Source organism: Myxocyprinus asiaticus, chromosome 8, assembly GCF_019703515.2.
Source record: "Myxocyprinus asiaticus isolate MX2 ecotype Aquarium Trade chromosome 8, UBuf_Myxa_2, whole genome shotgun sequence".
NCBI lineage: Eukaryota > Metazoa > Chordata > Actinopteri > Cypriniformes > Catostomidae > Myxocyprinus > Myxocyprinus asiaticus.
In genome coordinates, this window is record NC_059351.1 from 51,942,876 (window position 1) to 51,966,908 (window position 24,033).

General features: G+C 39.6%; 2 protein-coding genes across 2 annotated transcripts; both read right to left on the minus strand.

Annotated features, from left to right (window-relative positions):
* Positions 1 to 32: 32 nt before the first annotated feature.
* On the minus strand, positions 33 to 5,447 carry LOC127444734 (NADH dehydrogenase [ubiquinone] 1 beta subcomplex subunit 7-like). Its single transcript, XM_051704301.1, has 3 exons — positions 5,187 to 5,447; positions 2,629 to 2,797; positions 33 to 206 (listed from the first exon to the last, which is right to left on the minus strand). Exons 1-3 carry the CDS (start codon positions 5,296 to 5,298, stop codon positions 125 to 127), a joined length of 363 nt encoding a protein of 120 aa, XP_051560261.1. The 5' UTR covers positions 5,299 to 5,447; the 3' UTR covers positions 33 to 124.
* Positions 5,448 to 8,127: 2,680 nt separating this feature from the next.
* On the minus strand, positions 8,128 to 24,033 carry LOC127444712 (transitional endoplasmic reticulum ATPase-like). The gene is made up of 19 exons (XM_051704258.1): positions 18,288 to 24,033; positions 17,403 to 17,514; positions 16,336 to 16,508; positions 15,669 to 15,811; positions 14,300 to 14,430; positions 14,064 to 14,195; positions 13,835 to 13,937; positions 13,379 to 13,512; positions 13,158 to 13,293; positions 11,700 to 11,812; positions 11,448 to 11,612; positions 11,011 to 11,133; positions 10,777 to 10,924; positions 10,616 to 10,680; positions 9,610 to 9,788; positions 9,402 to 9,531; positions 8,860 to 9,018; positions 8,402 to 8,553; positions 8,128 to 8,291 (listed from the first exon to the last, which is right to left on the minus strand). Exons 1-19 carry the CDS (start codon positions 18,308 to 18,310, stop codon positions 8,195 to 8,197), a joined length of 2,418 nt encoding a protein of 805 aa, XP_051560218.1. The 5' UTR covers positions 18,311 to 24,033; the 3' UTR covers positions 8,128 to 8,194.

Sequence of the window (24,033 nt, forward strand, 5' to 3'; positions counted from 1 at the left end):
GTGTGTGTTTAGGAAAATGAACCATTCAGACATAGATGAGATACTCTTTATAGTTTAGAGCTATTTATATACACAGCAAACATAGGAAGTGATTGAGAAATGAAGGAAGAGGAAGGTGGGGTATTTATGCCGCCTGTGCTTCGAGCCTCTTCTTCCTCAGGTTGAGTCTCCTCTCTCTCTCATACTCTTTCATCCTCATCACATAACTGCAGAGAAAAAGACACGAGGACTGAATCAAACACATTTTAACAATCCAAAAACTACAACTGTTAAAATAAGAGGTGTAACAATCAGTTAACTGTGATTTAAAGTTACAGAGCATACTATATTTTTATATAATCACAGCATTTAGTGCATCAATAATCGCACTGGGTCATTTAACCAACGTCTTATCCGGAAAAGTGAAACTACCGAATTCAATTCAAAATAAAGGTTTGATTCAAAATAAAAGCTTGATGCACACTAGTGTTTAGTAAAATGTATTTTATTATTACTCTTATTTTATTGAACCTATACCTCATAAGCAAGAGTGCTGTTGCACTGAGCAGAAGTGTTTAACAATGTTTTCATTTATAATGTGATGCTCTGTTGCGCAGCACTTTATCTGACATAAAATAAGACCAATGTTGTGTTTTAGATTGTGAGGGTCTTAACTAAAGTAATAAAAATGTATTTTGTTCCATTTTCATTTGATTGAAGTTTGGATTAATTTGGATTAAAAAACAAAATCTTGAAGCAATGTTTACTTGATTGAGAAACACTCATAGGAAACATGCTATTGTTTTAATTTATCACAGTATTTACATTGAAATCTAACATACGGTGCATCCAGAAAGTATTCACAGCGCTTCACTTATTCCACATTTTATGTTATGTTACAGCCTTATTCCAAAATGGATTAAATTCATTATTTTCCTCAAAATTCTACAAACAATACCCCATAATGACAACATGAAAGAAGTTTGTTTGAAATCTTTGCAAATTTATTAAAAATAAAAAATGAAAAAAAAATCACATGTACATAAGTATTCACAGCCTTTGCCATGACACTCAAAATTGAGCTCAGGTGCATCCTGTTTCCACTGATCATCCTTGAGATGTTTCTACAACTTGACTGGAGTCCACCTGTGATAAATTCAGTTGATTGGACATGATTTTGAAAGGCACACACCTGTCTATATAAGGTCCCACAGTTAACAGTGCATGTCAGAGCACAAACCAAGCCAAGATGTCCAAGGAATTGTCTGTAGACCTCCGAGACAGGATTGTATCGAGGCACAGATCTGGGGAAGGGTACAGAAAAATTTCTGCAGCATTGAAGGTCCCAATGAGCACAGTGGCCTCCATCATCCGTAAACGGAAGAAGTTTGGAACCACCAGGACTCTTCCTAGAGCTGGCCGCCCGGCCAAACTGAGCGATCGGGGGAGAAGGGCCTTAGTCAGGGAGGTGACCAAGAACCCGATGGACACTCAGACAGAGCTCCAGAGTTTCTCTGTGGAGAGAGGAGAACCATCCAGAAGAACAACCATCTCTGCAGCACTCCACCAATCAGGCCTGTATGGTAGAGTGGCCAGACGGAAGCCACTCCTCAGTAAAAGGCACATGACAACCCGCCTGGAGTTTGCCAAAAGGCATCTGAAGGACTCTCAGACCATGAGAAACAAAGATTGAACTCTTTGGCCTGAATGGCAAGCGTCATGTCTGGAGAAAACCAGGCACCGCTCATCACCTGGCCAATACCATCCCTACAGTGAAGCATGGTGGTGGCAGCATCATGCTGTGGGGATGTTTTTTAGTGGCAGGAACTGGGAGACTAGTCAGGATCGTGGGAAAGATGAATGCAGCAATGTACAGAGACATCCTTGATGAAAACCTGCTCCAGAGCGCTCTGGACCTCAGACTGGGGCGAAGGTTCATCTTCCAACAGGACAACAACCCTAAGCACACAGCCAAGATAACAAAGGAGTGGCTCCGGGACAACTCTGTGAATGTCCTTGAGTGGCCCAGCCAGAGCCCAGACTTGAACCCGATTGAACATCTCTGGAGAGATCTGAAAATGGCTGTGCACCGACACTCCCCATCCAACCTGATGGAGCTTGAGAGGTCCTGCAAAGAAAAATGGGAGAAACTGCCCAAAAATAGGTGTGCCAAGCTTGTAGCATCATACTCAAAAAGACTTGAGGCTGTAATTGGTGCCAAAGGTGCTTCAACAAAGTATTGAGCAAAGGCTGTGAATACTTATGTACATGTGATTTTTTTTTGTTTTTGTTTTTTTTTTTAAATAAATTTGCAAATATTTCAAACAAACTTCTTTCACGTTGTCATTATGGGGTATTGTTTGTAGAATTTTGAGGAAAATAATGAATTTAATCCATTTTGGAATAAGGCTGTAACATAACAAAATGTGGAAAAAGTGAAGTGCTGTGAATACTTTCCGGATGCACTGTATTATTAAGGCCTGTTCAATAGAATATCACCTATTTTTCCTGTGGTATCGAAATTGGCTTCGAGAATCGTGAGATTTTAGTGGTCTCAGTACCGACTACAGTCATTTTGGCATGGTGACGACACTAGTCTATATGTGTGTTGGCACAGGAGTTCAGCTGATACAGAAGAGCACTTCTTACTCCTGATGCTGACAGTAGTCCCAGTCGTGTCTCTCGTGTTTGCAGGCCAGGAAATTGGGGAAATTGTCCCTCTTGCACTTCATCAGTTTGAGCAGGTGGTGTGCGCAGTAATCTCGCTGCTCCACCGGCAACATCGCCATATTCATCTGCTCCTGCGTGGCCACCATTACTAAATAACACAAAGTAAAGCAGCTGAACAAGGCTGTTGGGTCATGCACACAACGTTGCTTAAATTCATACTTTTTGAAACCAGCTCTACATGAACACGTGTTATATAATGACTTCGTTCAGATTACATGAATGTGAACCATAATATCTGACAGTGGTATTGTTTTACCTTACATACACATATATGAACCTTATTCAGATTAGTGCCATATTTAAGACATATTTCAATCTTATTGGACCTCACCTGAAGCTCAAGGTTAAAGGAATATTCCTGATTTTTAGCGTACAGCGGTGTTGTGTTCTGTCGTTAATATCGCTGTGGCGGACCTGCTTTTAGATAAAACGAGTTTAACTAGCTCTCGTGCAGTCTCATGAATGCACACAGGAGAGTAACAGTCGGCCAAGAGTTTCACTAAATAATACGTTCGATTTCAGTTTGTTTCTCACCAAATCTTATCGTATGCATTCATAACAATCATGAGTCTCATGGAATAATTTATTAGACTTTTGAATTATACTTTCGTGTTCTTTTGAAGCTTGAAGAGGTGGTCACCATAAACTGCCATTGTATGACATCACTGAGCACAACATTTTTCCACAATTTCTCCCGTCGTGTTCAGAAAAAGAAAGAAAGTCAAATAGGGTTATAACAACACAGGGGTGAGTAAACAATGACTGAATTTTCATTTTTGGGTGAACTAATCCTTTAAGCACACTCTTATGTGCTCTCATTTGTGACATAATGTTGATTACAACAACAACAACAACAAAAATTTGAGTCGTTCCTCCTCTAAAAAAATAAATAAAATAAAAATCTGGGTTTCTGTGTTGAGTTATAGCCGATTTTACCACTTTGTTGCCATGACGATGCAACGCTGTAAACCCTGTAATTTCAGTAATTTAATAGTCTTTCACAAAAATGACAATGTAAACAATTTCACAGCATTTAGAATAATTAATGCAAATTAAGGCAAGTGTTCTGCCTTTAAACACTCAAAAAATATAGCCCATTCTCATCCATTGTAAGTGCCTCACTATAACCTCGACTTTTTTATCCCTTGTGTTGCGTTCGTTTTGTGCTGACACATTTTGTGTTCCCGGTCAAAAATGACCGGCCCACTAAAGATTGTTAATAAATCTCTCATACTGCATATATTATCACAAGATATTGCATTCAATCTTTTTATCGACTTCTTTTTTAGTAATAATGACAGGTTTAGTAATCCTTTTTTGAAAATATTTAAATATATATATATATATATATATATATATATATATATATATATATTACTGATAGGATTCATTGAACTGAGCTCATTTCGGGCTAGTGGGGGGCACTACCTGCAGAAACCAAAAACATTTATAATAAGTACATAATACATTAATAACCACTTTCTTGATCTGAACAAAACAGGTGTCATTTTAAAGTGTAGAACCTGGACTTTACACTGCATATAGCCAATTCTTAAATAATGCTTTTTAATTTTCAGACAAATAAGAACTGTTTCACTCTCATCATTTGCAAATTTGTTATCACAAGAATTATATTCAGAGTTGATAAAACCATAAAAAAGATGAGATAGCCATGTGTTATATCTCATTGGAAAGGTCTCAGTTAGCAGAATGAGCAAATTTGTTTCACTCAGAGGTCAAACTGCAGTGAGTATTACTGTAATGTATGAAATTCCCACTGACACACATAAATACAATAAACAGAAGTGTCTTTTTGTAACGTTTTTACTTATTACTTCCTGAAACATACATATAACATAGACAATGACATATTATAACTTACAGTAGACTATCCCGATTCAAATGAGCCCAAACACAACATAAGATCTTGAAATATTCCTCAAACAATGTACATGGAAATACGATGCACAAAAGCACACTCAACACACATTGTGTTTGTGTGAATTAAATGTGTATGTGTGTGTGTACATGTCAGAGGATTTTTAATATTTCTGTATTTTGTAGTCATATCCATTCATTTCCAATAGCCGGCCATTTTTGACCCGGAACACAACAAGTGTAACAAAGTGAAATCAAACCACTTTTTTTTTTTTTTTTTTTTTTTTTTTTAAGAAAATGGTCCAATATTTGTGTGTGTTTTCAGATGCCATATATGAACAAAGTCAATGAATTTTATTCCATTTGGACAAATAAATAAATAAATAAATAAATAAATAAATATCCGGGTCAAAATGACCCGAACACACCGTAAGAGTTAATAAAAGGTGGAACGAGTCGTAAATGCAACAAAAATGCTGTCGATTGAGTTTAACCCGGAATATTCCTTTAATCTAAACTTCAATAATCAACTATCGGGCACTGCTGGAAGTACCGTTTGAAATGCCCTGATAAAAGTGCTGTTGAGCGGGATACATCACCTCTCTCCTGCCGCTCCGCGAAGCCCAGCTGCGGGTCATATTCAGACGCTTTCTGCGGGTCCGGTGTCGTGTCCGGTTCCGTGATATAACTCCGCACAAGATGAGCCCCCATTATGCACACGGCAAATCACCACAGACTGCAGCACAATTCAACCGCTACACATAAGAAATCCGTTTATAACCCAGAAAACAACTTTCAACGCTCTGCTATTCGGTCACCTCCAGACAGCTCCCTGTTTCCGGTCTGTAGCGGAAGTAAACACGTTCGACAAGGAACTCCTGCATGTGCTCGACACGACTGATTTCGTTCCGCCTCGAAATCTCCCTAAAAGCACTCTGAAAGTCAACACAATACTTTTACAACACATGCATAAAACGAGCCAGACATTTATAACATAGATATCATTTAAAGTACTTTATTGGCATGATTGTGTTTACATATAATATTACCAAAGCATTAATACACAAAACAGATAATGACAAGACAAATAATTATAATAAAACAGTAACAAATAACAATTAAAATAAGGTGCCAGGTAATTAATAAAATAAAAACTATAATAACAATATACACTATACAATATAAAATAAGCATTTAACAAGACATTATGAACATAAAATAAAAAATACTGTGACTGAAGTACATGAAGGCAGTGACTGGTTTCTGAGGGTGTGCAGCTCAAAAATGGATTTAGCTGCAACTGATGCATGATTGTCCTCCCCCAGTAACACCTGCATTTGATCTGTTTCTGCTGAACTGGAAGTACTTCTCACCTCTGTTCTCCCAGTGAAGGAGAAAGTGTGTCTCTGTCACAGTGAGCACAGACTCGTTCATGTTTGTCTGTGTCTGCCTTTTTTCTATGGCCAGACTGTGATCACCGAGTCTGTATTTGGTGAGGATCCGTCTCTGTTTTGGATCTCTTACAGGGAGGAGATATTCTGCCAGATTATACGTTCTGTTTAGGGTCCGATAACATTCCAGTTTGCTTCGGTTTTTACATTCATTGTATGATTTACATTCAAAATACGAATTTTTGCTTTCTTTTATGATTTGGATTATTCTGATTATATCTTCTGTAATTCAGAATCCGCTCACGCTTCCCACTTCATTTCTCCTCAGGCCGAGAACTGCCACAGGCATTCAAAAACTAACGGTCGGTCAGCCGACTCACTCGTTGATTTATTTAATGAATTACTGCTGTGATATACACTGGCGGCCAAAAGTTTGGAATAATGTACAGATTTTACTCTTATGGAAAGAAATTGGTACTTTTATTCACCAAAGTGTCAAAAACTAGTTCTCATCAAAAAATCCTCCACGTGCAGCAATGACAGCTTTGCAGATCCTTGTTATTCTAGCTGTCAGTTTGTCCAGATACTCAGGTGACATTTCACCCCACACTTCCTGTAGCACTTGCCATAGATGTGACTGTCTTGTCGGGCACTTCTCACACACCTTACAGTCTAGCTGATCCCACAAAAGCTCAATGGGGTTAAGATCCAGAACACTCTTTTCCAATTATCTGTTGTCCAATGTCTGTGTTTCTTTGCCCACTCTAACCGTTTCTTTTTCCCATAAGACCTGCACCCCTGAGTCTTCTCTTTACTGTTGTACATGAAACTGGTGTTGAGCGAGTAGAATTCAATGAAGCTGTCAGCTGAGGACGTGAGGCGTCTATTTCTCAAACTAGAGACTCTGATGTACTTATCCTCTTGTTTAGTTGTACATCTGGTCTTCCACATCTCTTTCTGTCCTTGTTAGAGCCAGTTGTCCTTTGTCTTTGAAGACTGTAGTGTACATCTTTGTATGAAATCTTCAGTTTTTTGGCAATTTCAAGCATTGTATAGCCTTCATTCCTCAAAACAATGATTGACTGATGAGTTTCTAGAGAAAGCTGTTTCTTTTTTGCCATTTTTGACCTAATATTGACCTTAAGACATGCCAGTCTATTGCATATTGTGGCAACTCAAAAACAAACACAAAGACAATGTTAATCTTCATTTAATGAACCAAATAGCTTTCAGCTGTGTTTGATATAATGGCAAGTGATTTTCTAGTACCAAATGATCAATTTAGCATGATTACTCAAGGATAAGGTGTTGGAGTGATGGCTGCTGTCTAGATTTGATCAAAAATGACTTTTTTCAAATAGTGATGGTGCTGTTTTTTACAGCAGTAATGTCCTGAATATACTTTGTGATCAGTTGAATGCCACTTTGGTGAATTAAAGTACCAATTTCCTTTAGAAACAGCAAAATCTGTACATTATTCCAAACTTTTGGTCGCCAGTGTATATTTTTTACAGATTAATAAACATGAAACACATTTTTTACAGAATATAATGTTAAAATGGAACCGAGAAGAAATGTGATCTATTGGCAGACTTAAATGGAGATAATCCGAGATGCCCTGGCAAAATTGTGCAGTTTTGTGGTAAGATGTGTTAGCTAGCTAATGTTAACTTAGCCAAGTTGAAGTTCAAATGTAATGTTTAAACAAAGTAGTTAATATGCCTAGTACCTTGGTATAAACTGGGTATAACCGGTTCCAACAAATTTTGACCAGTGATTCTCCATTTAAAACCGACTGAAAAAAACAAAACAAAATGAATACACAGCAATGGTCTTAGAGTTTACTGGATTATATCTTAATTTTAATGTCGGGTACAATTCTTTGGAATTAGTAGATGTAAACACTTACAATAAGGCAAACAAAAACATGGAGGATCAATTAAATTTAATGAAATTAATGTCAGACACACATTCACATCATCACATATATTTTACAACATCAGCTTAGTGTGAATAATAGGCATTAAATTGAATGTTTCTGTCAATTGTTTCAGGCAAAACACGTGAAAGCAAAATCCTGTCAGAATAAGAATTAACATACACATGGGGTACGACTTCGCTCGTAATGTGCAGATTCCAATTGCAGGTAAATTTCTTTTTTTTTTTTCTCGCTCTGTATCACACACCACAGGTGTTGGGCTGATAGTTGTCCTTAATTACTGATAGAGATCATCGTCCCCATCGTTTCTGAAATGACCCCCAGAGCCTTGGCCTGACCCCTGACCTTCACCTGACTGCACTTCTGTGGGAAACCTGTGGATGAGTCAAGGTAAAATGAAGGAAGGGAAGAAACTTTACTTCATAGAACGAGGTACTGTATGTGGTAAATTAGGGTGAATCTGTGTGTTTAGGTGTTTCAGTACCTAAAGTTGCCAAATCCGCGGCTCTGCTGCAGAGTCTGAGCGAACATCTCATACTTTCGTATGTCGTTATCACTGACAGACCGACGAGCAAATCTCATGGCTTCTTCAAAATGATCCTTCCTGATCTCAGGCACTGGGTCGTAATCATCATCCTTACGGGGGGGGAGAGACAGTTGTACAAGTATGGAGTCACTGGGATACATGTGACACTCTGGTAAGACTTATTAGAAATGTGGGGAAAAGCTTGGTGTGGTCTGCATTACTGAAACTCAGCATATGCAAGTTTTTTTTGTATTTTTGCCTTGCTGATTTCAAGTCCAAAAGGCTGGTTGTTATGGAACAATGAGCCGCACTTTAGGGAACCGGAACTTTACTTTACCACTGAAATTCTGCCCCGGACACACAGCGGGACACCACAGAGCAGTGGCTTTCTCAAACACACACACACATGTACTGACCATAGAAGTATCTTTCTTGGCTTGCCGTTGTCTCTCAGCACTGATCTCTGCCTCGATGGCTTCTCTGATAGCAAGCTTACAGGCTCTCTGGCAGATCTCAGTCAGATCTGCCCCCGAGAAACCCTCTGTTATCCGGGAAAGGTACGCTAAGTCTACGTCCTAGAAGCACATACACAAACACGCACAGTTAGTGTTTTTTTTTGTGTGTGTGCCTGTATGTACCAATCAGTCAGTATGGTCCTAACTACATACTACACACATATATATATATATATATATATATATATATATATATATATATATATATATATACACATATAGTATATACAGTATATACAATTTAATAAAAAATCAGTTTGACTGATTCAAAAGTATAACTCATGAGTTCATGAGTCTTTTTGAATGATTCATCAAAAGAACCGGTTCATTCATTCGTGAATCAGACTACACTGGTCAAGCTGAATGTTTGGTTTTGAATGGAAATGGAAATACTATGTTAGTAAATCCATGTTTGCAGATGTGTGTGTGTGTGTGTGAATGACCTTAGCGATAGGAGACTTGCGGAGGTTGGCTCTTAGGATGGCAGAGCGGGAGGCTGTGTCAGGTAGAGGGATATAAATCAACTGATCCAAACGACCTGGCCTCAGGATTGCAGCATCAATAATATCAGGTCTGAGAGAGAGACAGTTAGTATTGCACTACACTCATCCTCATTTTACCAAATGGCAACACACTCGCACACATTTTTACCTGTTGGTGGCACCAATAATAAAGACATTCTTCTTGTTGGTCATCCCGTCCATTTCTGTTAAAATCTGGTTGATGACCCTGTCAGCTGCGCCCCCTGCATCCCCAGCCCCGCCCCCTCGAGCTTTGGCAATGGAGTCCAGCTCATCAAAGAATAGAATGCATGGAGCGGCCTGCCGTGCCTGTTACCACAATAAATAAATAAATAAATCAATAAATAAAACAGCAAGATAGAAGGGGATCTGGACAACACAGTCTTATGACAACTCGTAATAATTTGAATGAGATGGCGAAATAGTAAGATATCGTACTAATTGGCTTTTATTCCCATAGAGACCAACCAATCAACACACAGAATTTCAAATCGACTGAATACAGGCATCACATTTTAGCTAGCCTCCATTCCAACACTTTATTTTAAGTTAGGGTTTGGGTTAGGTGTTAAACTTCTAAGATTGTAAGAATGCTGGTTTAAAAACCCGATGTTTCTCTTCCGTGGTACACACAAGTGATTTTCCTATTAAAATCATGGTTTATGTTTAGGGTTTGGGCAAGGGTTTAGACTTTATGGTTAGGTTTAGGTTTGGGGTTAAACTTGGGAAAAATCGTCATAACATTGTTTTTTGGTTCGTTTATTTTTTTTCTATTGGAGTGAAAGGCGTGTTTTTGTACAAGCCCACTAATTTCATATGATTTCGCCATATCGCATTAATTATTACGACTCATCATGTGACAGGGTTGGATCTAGATTGAATAGACCCCAAATTTATAATCAATAATAGACCCCCCTTTTATAATCAACTTTCGTAACACAGTCACTGCGTTTAAAACTAAAAGAAGTCAGATCATCTGATTGAGAAATTCAACAAAATTTTGTCTCAAGCGGTTTCAGGAGATGCATTTGAGATGTTAATGACATGTCAATGCCAGGTGTAAACAGCAATATGTCTTGGCTGACCACTTGTGATCAGATGCCAATATCAGCTGTGAACGACAACGGTTTACTCACCTTATCAAACACGTCTCTGACGTTTGCCTCTGATTCACCAAACCACATAGTGAGCAGCTCTGGGCCTGTAATCCACACAAGACATGGAACGGATTAAACGCTCACAAACAACTCCTGCACAGTCTTTACTTTTTAAATCACTCTCTTACATACAGACACACCTTTAATAGACACAAAGTTAGCCTGGCACTCGTTGGCAATGGCTTTAGCTAGTAGAGTTTTGCCACACCCTGGTGGGCCATAGAACAGAACCCCACGAGATGGTGTCATTCCAAACTTCAGAAACTTTTCAGGATACTCCACGGGATACTGACCAGAGACCGTGAGAGAGAGGGTGAGTGAATGAATGAATGACCATTTCGTGCCTGTTTGCATGCATATGTTAGTGGTTTTACCTGCACAAGCTCCTGTAACTCTCTCTTCACCTCATCTAGTCCTCCGATGTCTTCCCAGTTTACCTGAGGAACCTCGGCTATCGTTTCCCGCAGAGCGGATGGGTTACTCTGACTCAGAGACCACTGAAAGAGGCAGAGACGTTTGGACACAACAGATGAGATCTCTTTAAACGTTTGCTTAATTATCTTGCTTCCCTGAACAGAAAAAGACCCCGGTAATCTCACTTGATGTCTCCTCTATACTTTTAGAAGACTTCTCAACACTTGTGTCATTTGTATCTACTTTTATTTCTCTTATGGAATTTGAAGAGGATCAAGATCCCCATTAAGTCTCCTGAGCAATGAAAGAGCAACATCTGAGAAATATATTTGGCTTCTGCAATGGAAAAGAATAAAATAATCTAAACAAAATGTTGTATTTGGATGTTGAAGCTGACCTTGAAGTCATCCATGGTGACGGCAAGTGAGTTGAGCAGGTCTGCATCAATGCTGTCATCCTCCAGATCAATAAGAATCATCTTTTTGCGAATGGCCTGCAGCGCTGCTTCTGAACACAGAGCAGCCAAATCTGCTCCCACGTGCCCGTGTGTTTCAGCAGAGATCTACCAGTCACAGAAACACAAAAGAGAGAATTAATAAAACATTTGACATGGATTATTACACCCTCTCTCCATCACTTTCTCTCTTACCTTTTCCAGGTCCACATCATCTGACAGTTTCATGTTCTTGGTGTGAATCTGTAAAATCTCCAGCCTGCCGGTGGAATCAGGGATACCAATGTCAATCTCACGATCAAACCGGCCTGCACAAAAAAAGCCACCACAACACTTATAACTGACCTTTCTGAAGAGTATGGGGGTAATTTACTAAGAATGAATTGCATTTGGTAAAAGTGCAGTTTATTTGCACGTGCTGTCTGCGCTGGTTTAGTGTCTCAATGCACTGCACAGCACAATTCGTTTCACTCTGCCAGGACTCTAAAGCATCCCGAATCATTTGAAAGATCACCTGAATCATCTTTTTAATTTACTGAAAGTGCGCTTGACTACAGCACACATCTGGATATATTCAGGTTATAATGCTCTTCTCCATCATTTGATCATTATTTGAAGAATTACTACTGCCATTATCTATAGAAAATGTACACAAGCATCTCCTTCAAATAAAATCCAGTTTACCGCCTGCTTTCCTCGGGCGGTAATAGCACGATGTTAAAGGTGTTGTAAGAGATGCACAAACTTTTCCTACTCCCTGAAAGACATTACTGAAACAAGTGTCATGAGATATCTCACCAGTCTCTATGACAGCTCTAGACTCCGTAAACAATGAACAAAAATGTGTCCGCGGTCAATGATGCGTTCTGCCTGTCAATCATTTTGTGCATTCTCACAGTATTATAGTTTCAGTGAATTATGGAGGCGTAATGCTATTTTTATGCCATGTTGTTCATAACAGTTGTCAGTTGAGGGCGCTATTTTGCTGCTGTTGTTTTTCACAATTGCATTTGCTTGGTGTCGGTCTCAATAAAGCTTACTTTGTATCTTTACAGTGCAGAGGTTTGGAAAGAGGTGGTGTGGCTATTCCAACGGCTCAGTTTGTGGAGATTCTAGAACAGCTTAAATCGCTTACAGCATCTTTAAGTGTGCCGGGCAAATAGCAGAATTTTGTGAAGGAAGCGCAATCTATAGTGAGACTCATTTACATAGAAAGGAGGTGTGTTTGAGCGGAAATGAATGGCAATGACTTAATTTAAATATTCAAGATGCACTTCTATGTCAGCGCTAAATGTGCCTGCTTAAACTAGATTGTGGGTGGTTAGTGGATGAAATGCGGGTTTTGCGCCAAAATACCCTGATTTTGCACCCAGTGTATATACTGACAGCAAATAAATTACTGGAGGTCACCAAGTTGCTATACGGTTGTTTGTTAGTTCCTCCCTGACTGAAGTATCCAACTGCACCTTGTGAGCTCTACTGTCGACTCCTATTGGTAGCTGCCACATTGTGTCGCTGCGCATTTGCATGAGGTTGAACTCTGCACAACTTTGTGACATCGGTGCCTGTTGCTCATACTTAAAATAAATGACTGCTGGTTACAGTGTTGCTACAGTGTGAACGCTGTTTTTGTATGTGTGTTTAAACTCGCACCAAAGCGTCGAAGAGCAGGATCCACGCTGTTGGGTCTGTTCGTTGCCGCCATGACGACAACATGAACGCGTTGTTTCAAGCCATCCATGAGGGTGAGCAACTGAGAGACGATCCTCCGCTCAACCTCACCGTGAGTCTACAGACATGACATAAACATCAAACCAATACCACATTCTTGTCAACAAAAATCAAACTGCAAATGTATTTTTTCTTCTCCTTACCTTCTCTCGTTTTGGAGCAATTGCATCCAGTTCATCAATGAAGATGATAGCAGGGGCATTTTTTTCAGCCTCCTCAAAAGCTTTTCTCAGGTTACTCTCAGACTCTCCCGCTAGCTTACTCATAATTTCAGGGCCTGGGATAAAAAGGCAAGAGCATACAGCATAAGAAATGCATCAAAGAGTTATGATATGATATATCTGCTGGACTAGAAGACAATCCTACATCACAAGATGTATCTGTTTGACTCTCAAGGTAAATACTTGTATGTATGTGGTTACCCTGTTTGATGTGGAATCCAGTTGAAGTGTCTCGGCTCGTCTGAAAGCTCTACATTTTAAATAAGCGATTTATCGCCTTCTGTAGTGCGAGCTCTGATGCAGAGTTATTGCCAGACAACAAACAGTCAGACGCAAAGGTTCCAGATTGCGGCTTTATATTAGTGTGTTCTGACATACCATTGATGAGGAAGAAGAAAGCTCCTGTCTCATTAGCAACAGCACGTGCCACCAGAGTTTTGCCTGTGCCAGGTGGACCGTACAGCAGAATCCCCCTCGGAGGCTAAAGACAGACAGTGAGTTTTGCGTTAACGAATATGCATGAGTGATTTTGTTATTTTTAAAATGGATAGATGGATGAATGAGAAAATGGACAGAGATCCTGTAAGATCTGTATGGTGATTCTTGCCTTCACGCCAATGGCTTTGAACAGGCCGGGGTGCCTGAGAGGCAGCTCCACCATCTCTTTAATCTGAGCCAGCTGTTTACGACATCCACCGATGTCATCATACCCGATATCATTCAGACTCTCCTCTTCATCCTGACATCATCAAAACATAACATTGTCAACAGCTGCAGCAAATGCTGAAATGGAGAAATTGTACAGGTATGATGAAAATGCCAGGAGCCGTCTCACACACACACCTCTCGTTTGATAGGCACTCCCTCACAGTGGATAATGGTATCTGGGGCAACAATGCAGTGTGGTGCGGGGTCTGTTTCTACCACCTTAAACTCCACAGCTCTCATACCTCCTCTCACTAGAAAAATATCATCTGGACCGAGAGAGAGAGAGCATATAATAAACAAATTCACTGTCACTTTCTTTGTATAGTACAAAAAAGAATCTAGTGGACTAGCAGGGCAGTACTGTAGTACCACTGCATAATCTATTTCTGTCGCAGTATTGTACTGTATTGCATCTAATGCCTGATATATTGGCAAGGCTGATTATTTTTTAAATATTTGACCATTTTGAGATTATCTGCATTAATTGTAGTCATTATTTTTTGTACTGATCTATTAATTCATTCAAAAATACATAAAAAATGCAACTCACACAAAGCCGAAAATGTGGTGTAACGGTCCAGAGACAGTAAAAAAATATACAAGTACAGTAAAATTAGAGAAATGTTGGCCTAACTAGTTTGGAATCATCTCTCTTAAAATAAAGAAATAAATAAAAATAAATAAGCAGTGAAACAATAGTTTTCAAAAATTCGTAAGGTTTGAAAAATCAAAGCCAGGTGGTGTAACAAACGAGCAGGTGCCCATTATGTTGTCATGTGACCAAAAATCATTTTTCTTTTAAATGAATGATTTTCTGCACTCACTTTTGTAGTAAATTCTATTAATGTTTTTAAAAAATGTATCAAAACAAACATGGACACAAAGTTTACATTTCCATAAACTTGACACATGTTTTAAATTAGTTAAAAAAAAAATAAAAAAAAAAAAATATATATATATATATGTATATATATATATTATGATTTTTATCATCTCTGACAACCTTATTTATCAGTGACCCATTGGCCAAAAACTGTGCCCATCCAGTCGATTACCAGAAGTCTTGATTCCAAAGTAAACTGATAGCCTTGTCAATGCATAAAGCAAATTCATTTTTTTCTGTAAATAATTTAAGTGTGTCTCATTTGTATTTTTATTAATAGTAAAAATGATTATTTATCATATTAATGTTTATGGTGCTGGTATGTATGTGTTATACTGTATTCAAATGTAATAGTATACTGCTTTTTTATAGATTTCAGTCCCAAAACCTAACCTTAAACCCTCATATATTTTTTAATCCTTACCTAAACCTAATCCTCATGCTAATCTTAACCTTATCCTTACCCCAGCTTTCCCCTAAATATTAACCTAAACCCCAATATATACCCAAATACCAATTCCCAAAGCTACGGTCAACACCAAACCTAACCCGAGTGCAAGACCAAACTTTCATGTCAACCCAGGTCTAATCTTAAAGCACGCATTAACTGAGCACATGTACCTTTGTGAACAGGCCGGTACGCCTCCAGGAAATAAGGCTTTAGGAAAACTTCAAACAGGTTGCCAGTCAGCCCCTCGATTGTGTCGTCTATAGGTAGAACATGGATGCGCTTCCCGTATTTCACATCTGGACAGGCGTTGATACTACACACACACACACACTCTGCAGTCTTTCACAGCTTAGATTTGAGACCCCCCGTGTTTCTCTTTTTGAAGATGTGCTTTACCAAAAAATAAAGACTTGCATGCTCTTTAGGACTCATACTCCTGTCATTTGCATTGCTAGACACAATTTGATCGCATCTGAACAAGCGTATGAACGTAGTTGTCAATTTAATGTAAATGTTAAAATGTATCGCCTTACAAGTCTATGGTAATGGTGTTTAGATGTCATGAGATGGCACTGTGTGAGGAACAGGGTGAAAAGTGTTTATGAACTGATAATCTGCCGTTTTACTTGTGAATTGTGTGAAAGGGAATAAAAGTCTTTATTGTTGTTGCACCTTACCAGAAAACTGCTGCTCTACTTACAACGAGCCATGTAAAAATCCTTTTGGAAAAATGTGGGTAAAGTAACGTGAGATAACGTGAGATCTTTTTTAATGACCTGAGCTTATGGGCTGGACGAATAGATAGGAAATGAGACACCTCATGACATCACTTCGTACCTGATGACATCACCAAGGCGCACCCGCAGGTTGTTACGGGTGACCCGGTTCATGCGCACACGCTCATTGCTACACGTGTCGTCTGTGAGAACAATGCAGACTGTCTGTCTCCGCTTCCGACCGCGCAACACCACGGTGTCTCCGCGGAACAACTGCAGCTCCTCCATTTTAACCTTGAACACACACAGGCACATTTTTACACATAACACTTATAAACTCACGTTTATGATTTTCTCCCCTTTTCTTTCCGATTTGGCACGCCCAATTCCCAGTGCGCTCTAGGTCCTCGTGGTGGCGTAGTGACTTACCTCAATCTGGGTGGCGGAGGACAAATCTCAGTTAACCATCAATCCACGCATCTTATCACGTGGTTTGTTGAGCGTGTTACCGTGGAGACGTAGCACGTGTGGAGGCTTCACGCTATTCTCCGTGGCATCCATGCACAACTCACCACACGCCCGACCGAGAGAGAGAACCACACATTATAGCGACCACGAGGAGGTTACCCCATGTGACTCTACCCTCTCTAGCAACCGGGCCAATTTGGTTGCTTAGGAGACCTGGCTGGAGTCACTCAGCACACCCTGGATTCAAACTCGCGACTCCAGGGGTGATAGTCAGCGTCTTTACTTGCTGAGCTACCCAGGCCCCCCATAAACTCACGTTTAAACTAGAGCGGTCGATTTAATGCATTAATTTAGTACGATTTACTATATATAGTCTTATATAACACATTAAAAAATTGACGCAATTATTCATGTCCCCAGGCCGTAATATGGAATATTCCTACCATCGGCAATGCAAGCTTGAAGTACCACCTGTTTTCAGCAGGGGTCAGTAAGCGAAACTCCAGCTGTGTAGTCAACGTGCACATTTCGGGGAGATTGACAAATTAGTTTGCAAAATGGATCACATTTTCCCAACTCAGGCCAAATATACCAGGTTAACCATCTTAGATAATAAAAGAATACAAGACGACTTGTGTACTTTGGTGTTGCTAGTGGTGCAAAAATTACATTTCACCTTTAAATTAACCATTCATCCTTCTTCTGGCCACACACACACACCTGTGACAGGCACACAATACTGTTGTCCTCATTGGTAGCTTCATCCACTATGAGTCGATTCGGTCGAATCTTCTGTTTCAGAATAGCAGTGGAGAAATCCTCCGATTTTGGACTGTTTAAAACACACAGAGAGGCATAACTGTGTATAGTTCAATGTTGTATTCCATACAACATAATATCCATGGAATAGCTCAGTTGTCTGGCTTGGCTGTGCTGCATGATGTAGTTTTGTGTATATCAGGAATATTAGAAAACACCGCATTTAAATTGTAATATAGTGCACAGTATAATTACTGTATAATAAAATGCATATGTGTTACCCTTTACTGCACAGCCAGAAGTACAAGGCAAAAGCCAGACGTATGGACATTATATTTATAAAAACATCACTATAAAGATTCAAAGACCTTTGATGTGAACTGTTCCAAAATCCACAGAAATAAACATTTAATGCAAAAGTGAAACGCTTTAAAGACTTAATTGGTAGTTTTTCAAAAATGAAATATGTTTGTGAAGACAACCCAGTTCTTACTGCACTGATAAAACTAATGTGGACACAAACACACAACCATACAAATGCCTTGCTGTTTGGTCTCCAGTTTCTTCATGTGACACTGATCTGTTTTTAGAGCAAAGCTATGTCTACTGCTAAGATTAAACTACTCCGACAAACACACACATACACACTTAAGTGTCAGTGTATTCAGGTTATTGATTATACATTTTCTACAATCAATCTACAGACAAGTACACACAAACACTGTAACACAATATAATGAAAGGCCACTAAAATGTCCACATTTTCACAAACTAAAAATCTGATTTATTTGAAGTTTGCATATGCCAAGTAACACACTAAACCCAAAGGCCAACAGTTATACTCACTCTAAGGCTCCAGTGGTGGGCATGACAAGGCAGGCTGGTAGAGGTGTTTGGCTGAAGAATGATACCTGATTTGGGGTTGAGACAATCAGAAGCCTTCTGTATCCTGGCAGTTAAGAGTTTGTAGTCCTGGTCTAGTTCGTAGTCCTTATTTTCAGTTCAGAGCAGTACAAAGTGTGACACACCCCCTGACTGCAGGCTCCATGCCTAGAAAATGTGTGTTTATGTGTGTGTTTGTGTGCCGCCCTCTGGTACCCACTGGATGCCTGAAATCCATCCCCTCGAATATAAATATAATTCTGACACAATAAACCACATAATACACAGCTCTCCTACTGTATAATTTTATGTGCTTTCTCTATGATAACTGAAAGTGATTGTCTTCTTTCCAACCTGGTCATCGACTTCCTGTCCCTTTTACCACCCAACTCATTCCAGGTATTCCTTTCTGTCATTCTAACACAAATATACAAACACACATCATTTGAAAATATACATCAGGCATACAGTCATCTTGAATGTCCTTTTTAATGCATGTAATCATAAAGCATTTTGTTTATTATAAAACAGCAGAGATAAATGTGATATACAGAAATAATTGCTATTCAATATTGCGCAACAGTGCTCGCCCACAAGACACAATTCCGGAAGTATTTTTCCCATTAATTTTACCATAAGTATTTAATAAAATCCTTCATAAAAGAGTTGTGAACCATGAACCTAACCAACCAGCTCTGAGGTGAATCACATTACAAACTTCGCAGTAAAAAGGTATTTGAAAGTTGGACAAAAAGACAACAGTAGAAGACTGCTGACTTAATGTCTTTAATGAGGGGATGAACTACAATCCCATGAAGCATTGCGAATGACATAATTGAATTAAAAATGCTGGTAGAAGGGGGCCTGGGTAGCTCAGTAAGTATTGACGCTGACTACCACCCCTGGAGTCATGAGCTCGAATCCAGGGTGTGCTGAGTGACTCCAGCCAGGTCTCCTAAGCAACCAAATTGGCCCGGTTGCTAGGGTGGGTAGAGTCATACGGGGTAACCTCCTCGTGGTCGCTATAATGTGGCTCTCGCTCTCAGTGGGGCGTGTGGTGAGTTGTGCATGGATGCCGCGAAGAATAGCATGAAGCCTCCACATGCGCTATGTCTACATGGTAACGCGCTCAACAAGCCATGTGATAAGATGCGTGGATTGACGGTCTCAGACGCGGAGGCAACTGAGATTCGTCCTCCGCCACCCAGATTGAGGCGAGTCACTACGTCACCACGAGGACTTGGAGTGCATTGGGAATTGGGCATTCCAAATTAAAAATAAAAATAAAAGAAAAATGATGGTAGAAAATATGAAACTATTTTAGGTTGTTGATTATAAGTATAGAAACAATATATTTAGTTTCATTTAATTGCAAAATATTCGTATATACTGTATACAAATACATAAGTAGTTCGAGAGCGTAGGGAGACCAACTCGTTTGCATCATTCACAGTGCGTCATGGTAGCGTGCGGTTCTCTGATTGGTGATTTCCCCCTTTAGGATCATGGATAGTGCCATTCTTCACCAGATATGAATTCCTATAATTCTACTATTAAACATGATTTTTTTAAATGAGCTGAAATAATGTGGACTGATGGCTCCAACAGAAGCATATACCATCAATGAAGAACATCGGAGCTCATGGTAGGTTTGTCTTTAAAGGTTTATAAAATCTAGCCTATTTGTCTATTGAGAAAATTAATGTGATTTCTACTTCCGGAACCCGACTGTTGCGCTCGAAGCGTTCCTCAAAATGAATCTAACATTAAATGTAAGTGCTAAAAAAAAAAAAAGAATACAATGAAGAAATAGTGGAATATTCATGACATGATGATGATGATGACGATTAGACAGTCAATCCCAGAGTCTACATTCAACAAGGTGAATGCTGGTCTAACGTTTACGATTGTTGTAACTTATCCTGTCGGGTGTAAAATTGGATTCCAGAGTAAATGTTTTGGTATCTATGCTGCCCTCTGTTGGCACACCCCATCATTTCTCTGCACTAACAAACTTTGTTGCTTCTTCTTACCAGAAATTACTTCTCACGTTTATTGAAGGTTTTGATATTTGACTTGATTAAAGTGGCATTGTGCAATTTTCTGCATCACTTCAAATGGAATCAAAAGGGATCCCAAAAAATGACTAACTTCCCTAAAACTCCCCGTCTCCCATTGCATTCCAAACAGATAGCTCCGCCCCAGACTCACGCCATTCGGTGGGCCAATGTTGCTATGCTTGACTGCTCAAACAAACAAAGGTGTGTTTCCCATGCAACGACGTATAGCTCACATCCAGCCCACCACAGCAAGATACATAGATGGAGAAACTAAGTAGCAAGTCACATTGTTTCCCGAAACCAAAATCTGTGTTGCTAATCAGCTCATCCATTGTTTGAACCTCACTGGTTCAAACAATGCTGTTAATGACGTTACGTACAGCTGCTGTACAATCCACACTGGTTTGTTGACTGTTCTGTTGTTCTGCTTAGTTACAAGGAGTAGAAATGATGAAATTGCAGGCTTGATAACCATTGCAATGACTCCAGCTTGACTGGGGCCACAGATTTATGTTGCATGTGGTGTCAGGACAACATGAGAACATAAATCAACCAAAGTACCTCTGCATATTTTAGACAAGGAACCGTTATTAACAGACTATATATATATATATATAAAAAAAACAACAACATACAAATAAATAAATCAGGTTTGCTTGGAATTTGAGGTGTCTCTATAATCTGAAATCAGATTGACCTATTGCACAGAGCAATTGAAACTCATACAGGATTACTTCAAGATGGAAATGAACTCGCCTTTACTGACACAATAAACACCCCCCAAAAACAGCAACTGTCCCATTAACGAGTCTGATGAATCCATCCACATGTGGAGTCCACATAGTGCTCCTTCATAACTGACAATGTAGAAGACACTTGAATAAAAGGGCATAAGACATCCATGTGTTGGTGTTATAAGCTTGATAGAAATGTGTTGCCCTTTAAATAAAGTCTCTTCTCTCCATGGAGTCAATTCTTGATATTTGTTAAATGGAAACATCCATTATTATTATTATTATTATTATTATTATTTACAGGAACTGTCAACAGTAATGTAAGACGGGCTGACATTATTTACAAATTTTAATATTCAAAAGGGGCAATGGCTTCTGGGTGCTCTCTGTGCGTTTGTGGACAATCAGACACATTGTAAAACTGCTGTTGAAGGAATACGTCCATTGCTTTGCAACTTGGACTTCACCTCAAATAGTTATTTACAAATGCTTTGCAGTTATCAATGGTAACATTCCATGTGCCAAATGAATATGGCTTATGACTCCGAGGTTAAATGAAATCAAACAGAAAGTTGTTGTGTTGCAGGCTTTAAAGGGAGATCCTCAGTGAGATAAGCCTGCTTGATTGCGTGCAAGAAATCTGCATACATATTGGCCACATACATACTTCAGCTAAATCCGGTTGTCACTTCACATTTGAGTGCTTAATGCCATTCTGTACACACACACAGTTTGGTAATTGGACGTGGCCAGAAGAACTCTGGATGGGACTTTCGCAATCCATCCATCCATTCATCTTCTATAGCCACTTGTCCTATGTAGGGCAAGGGAAACACCCTGGACAGGTGGCCACTCCATCACAGGGCAACACACACAGACATACACATTCACACTCTCACTCACACCTACAGCAATTTAGGGTCTCCAATTAACATAACTGCATGTCTTTCGGACTGTGGGGGAAACCGGAGCACCCCACACAAACACAGGGAGAACATGCAAACTCAAAACAGAAAGGCCCAGTTGAGCTGGGACTCAAACCCTCCTTTGAGGCGACAGTGCTACCCACTGAGCCACTGTGCCGCCCCAGAATGTTCAATAATACTTTCAAATGTTTTTTTTTCTTCTTCTTGAATGTCTTACTAGATTGTCGCCAAAAAATCCATTTTGAGGGAAGGCAAGGGTTGTTGTCACTGCAACAAGAGTTGACCAGTATGTTGACCCTTAAAGGATGTTCAGACTGACAGTGAATAAATTGGTGCAGGTCACCAAGTTGAAGTACTGTTGGTTTCAAGCAGCCGTTCTGACTTGACTGCAATATCCAACTGCATCAAGTGGCAGATTCGTGAGCTTCACTGTCTGTGCTCCCATTGGTAGGTGCTGCATTGCGTCTCATCACATCGTCAGCAGTGTCTGACGCTTACGTCAGCTCAAACTGCCCACTCTCTTTGCAAATGAATGACTTCCGGTCACTTTGTTGCTGCAAATCGCTGTCAGTGTAAACACTCCTTTAGCTGATTCAGAAAGTTCTCTCTGAGCCTCTTTTAAACCTCTTTCACAATTATGCTGCTTATTCAGGTTTTCCTCAAAATGTCTTCTCTCAACATTGAGAAAAAAAAAACAGTTACTTTACAATTCTGTGCAATATCAGAATCACCTAGTATTCATTTACTTTCACTGAAAAAACTTTAACCAGTGAGGTAAATGGTAATGTTCTGCCCTCTACTGCCCTAAAGAGATTATGCAGATCCAATCCAGTTGATGGCATCTATTCAGGGTCAAAAGTCACAATTTGAGCAGCAGAATCCATGTCAGAGCAGAATTAAAGGGGACATATTATGCAAAATACACTTTTTAATTGTTTTTAACATAATTGTGTGTCCCCAGTGTATGCAGACAACCACAAAATATGGTAAAAGACCATCCCCTCATTTCTTTCCTTTCCCCATCAATAAAAAAACAGTGTCTCCGAATGAGCCGTTCAGGTTTGCAGCCCCTAATGATGTCAAAAGGGGAAAGTTACCGCCCACGGCTGGCGAAGAGATCCGCCTGAGTAGCTTAGATCCGTCCTCATTAAACCGGAGCGAGCAGCGCACAGTCCACCATATTTATCTTCTCGCTAGAGCCGCTTGTGCTAATTCGGACTGCTTCATCAACGATGGTCAAAACAAGGCTGGATTTGCTTCAAAGCGAAGGATCAAGGATGGACCAATACCAACTCTCCACGACCCAACTTCAGAATTGCAAGCCTTCACACTTTACACTTTTTTAATGTTTGCAATTTGGCTTTCTGAATTTGCTTGTTTGCACTTTGCGCAAAAAACGCTTGTTGTGAAAACATTGTGCTTTGTGTAACGTAGCAACTAGTCCCTAACTACCTTCCTCCATAACAAAGAAGCTGTAGCCCTGCTTCGGTTACGATATAAACTGATTGGCGTCATCCACAGTCCCGCTTGAGTGGTCATGCAATGATGATTTTCCGTGTAATAGAACTAGTCACTATTTCAAAAACGATTATGAAACGACAGTGGTATTTTCGACAACTATAGCTGTTTTTCATATTTCATATCTCGACCTTTGTTATGCACAATACAGTAAGATGATTGTCTTAAGTGTGTTCTCTGTGTTATTTATAATTTTTTAAATGTTTAAGATCTCCTGCATTGTTGTTGGTGGGTATCCATGGCACCAGATGGAAAGGCACAGCCCACTTCCAAAAAGGGGTGTGGGGAGCAGCAGCTCCTTTGCATTTAAAGCTACAGACACTAAAACAGCCTGTTTGGAACAAGACTACAAAACAGGGGTGTGAATGGATGGTAGAATAAATGATCTGTGAGGCAGTGGCGATTCTAGCTTGTATGGCGCCCTGTGCGAAACTCGCTTCAACACGGCCCTAAAGTTGTTGACGGGGTTGTC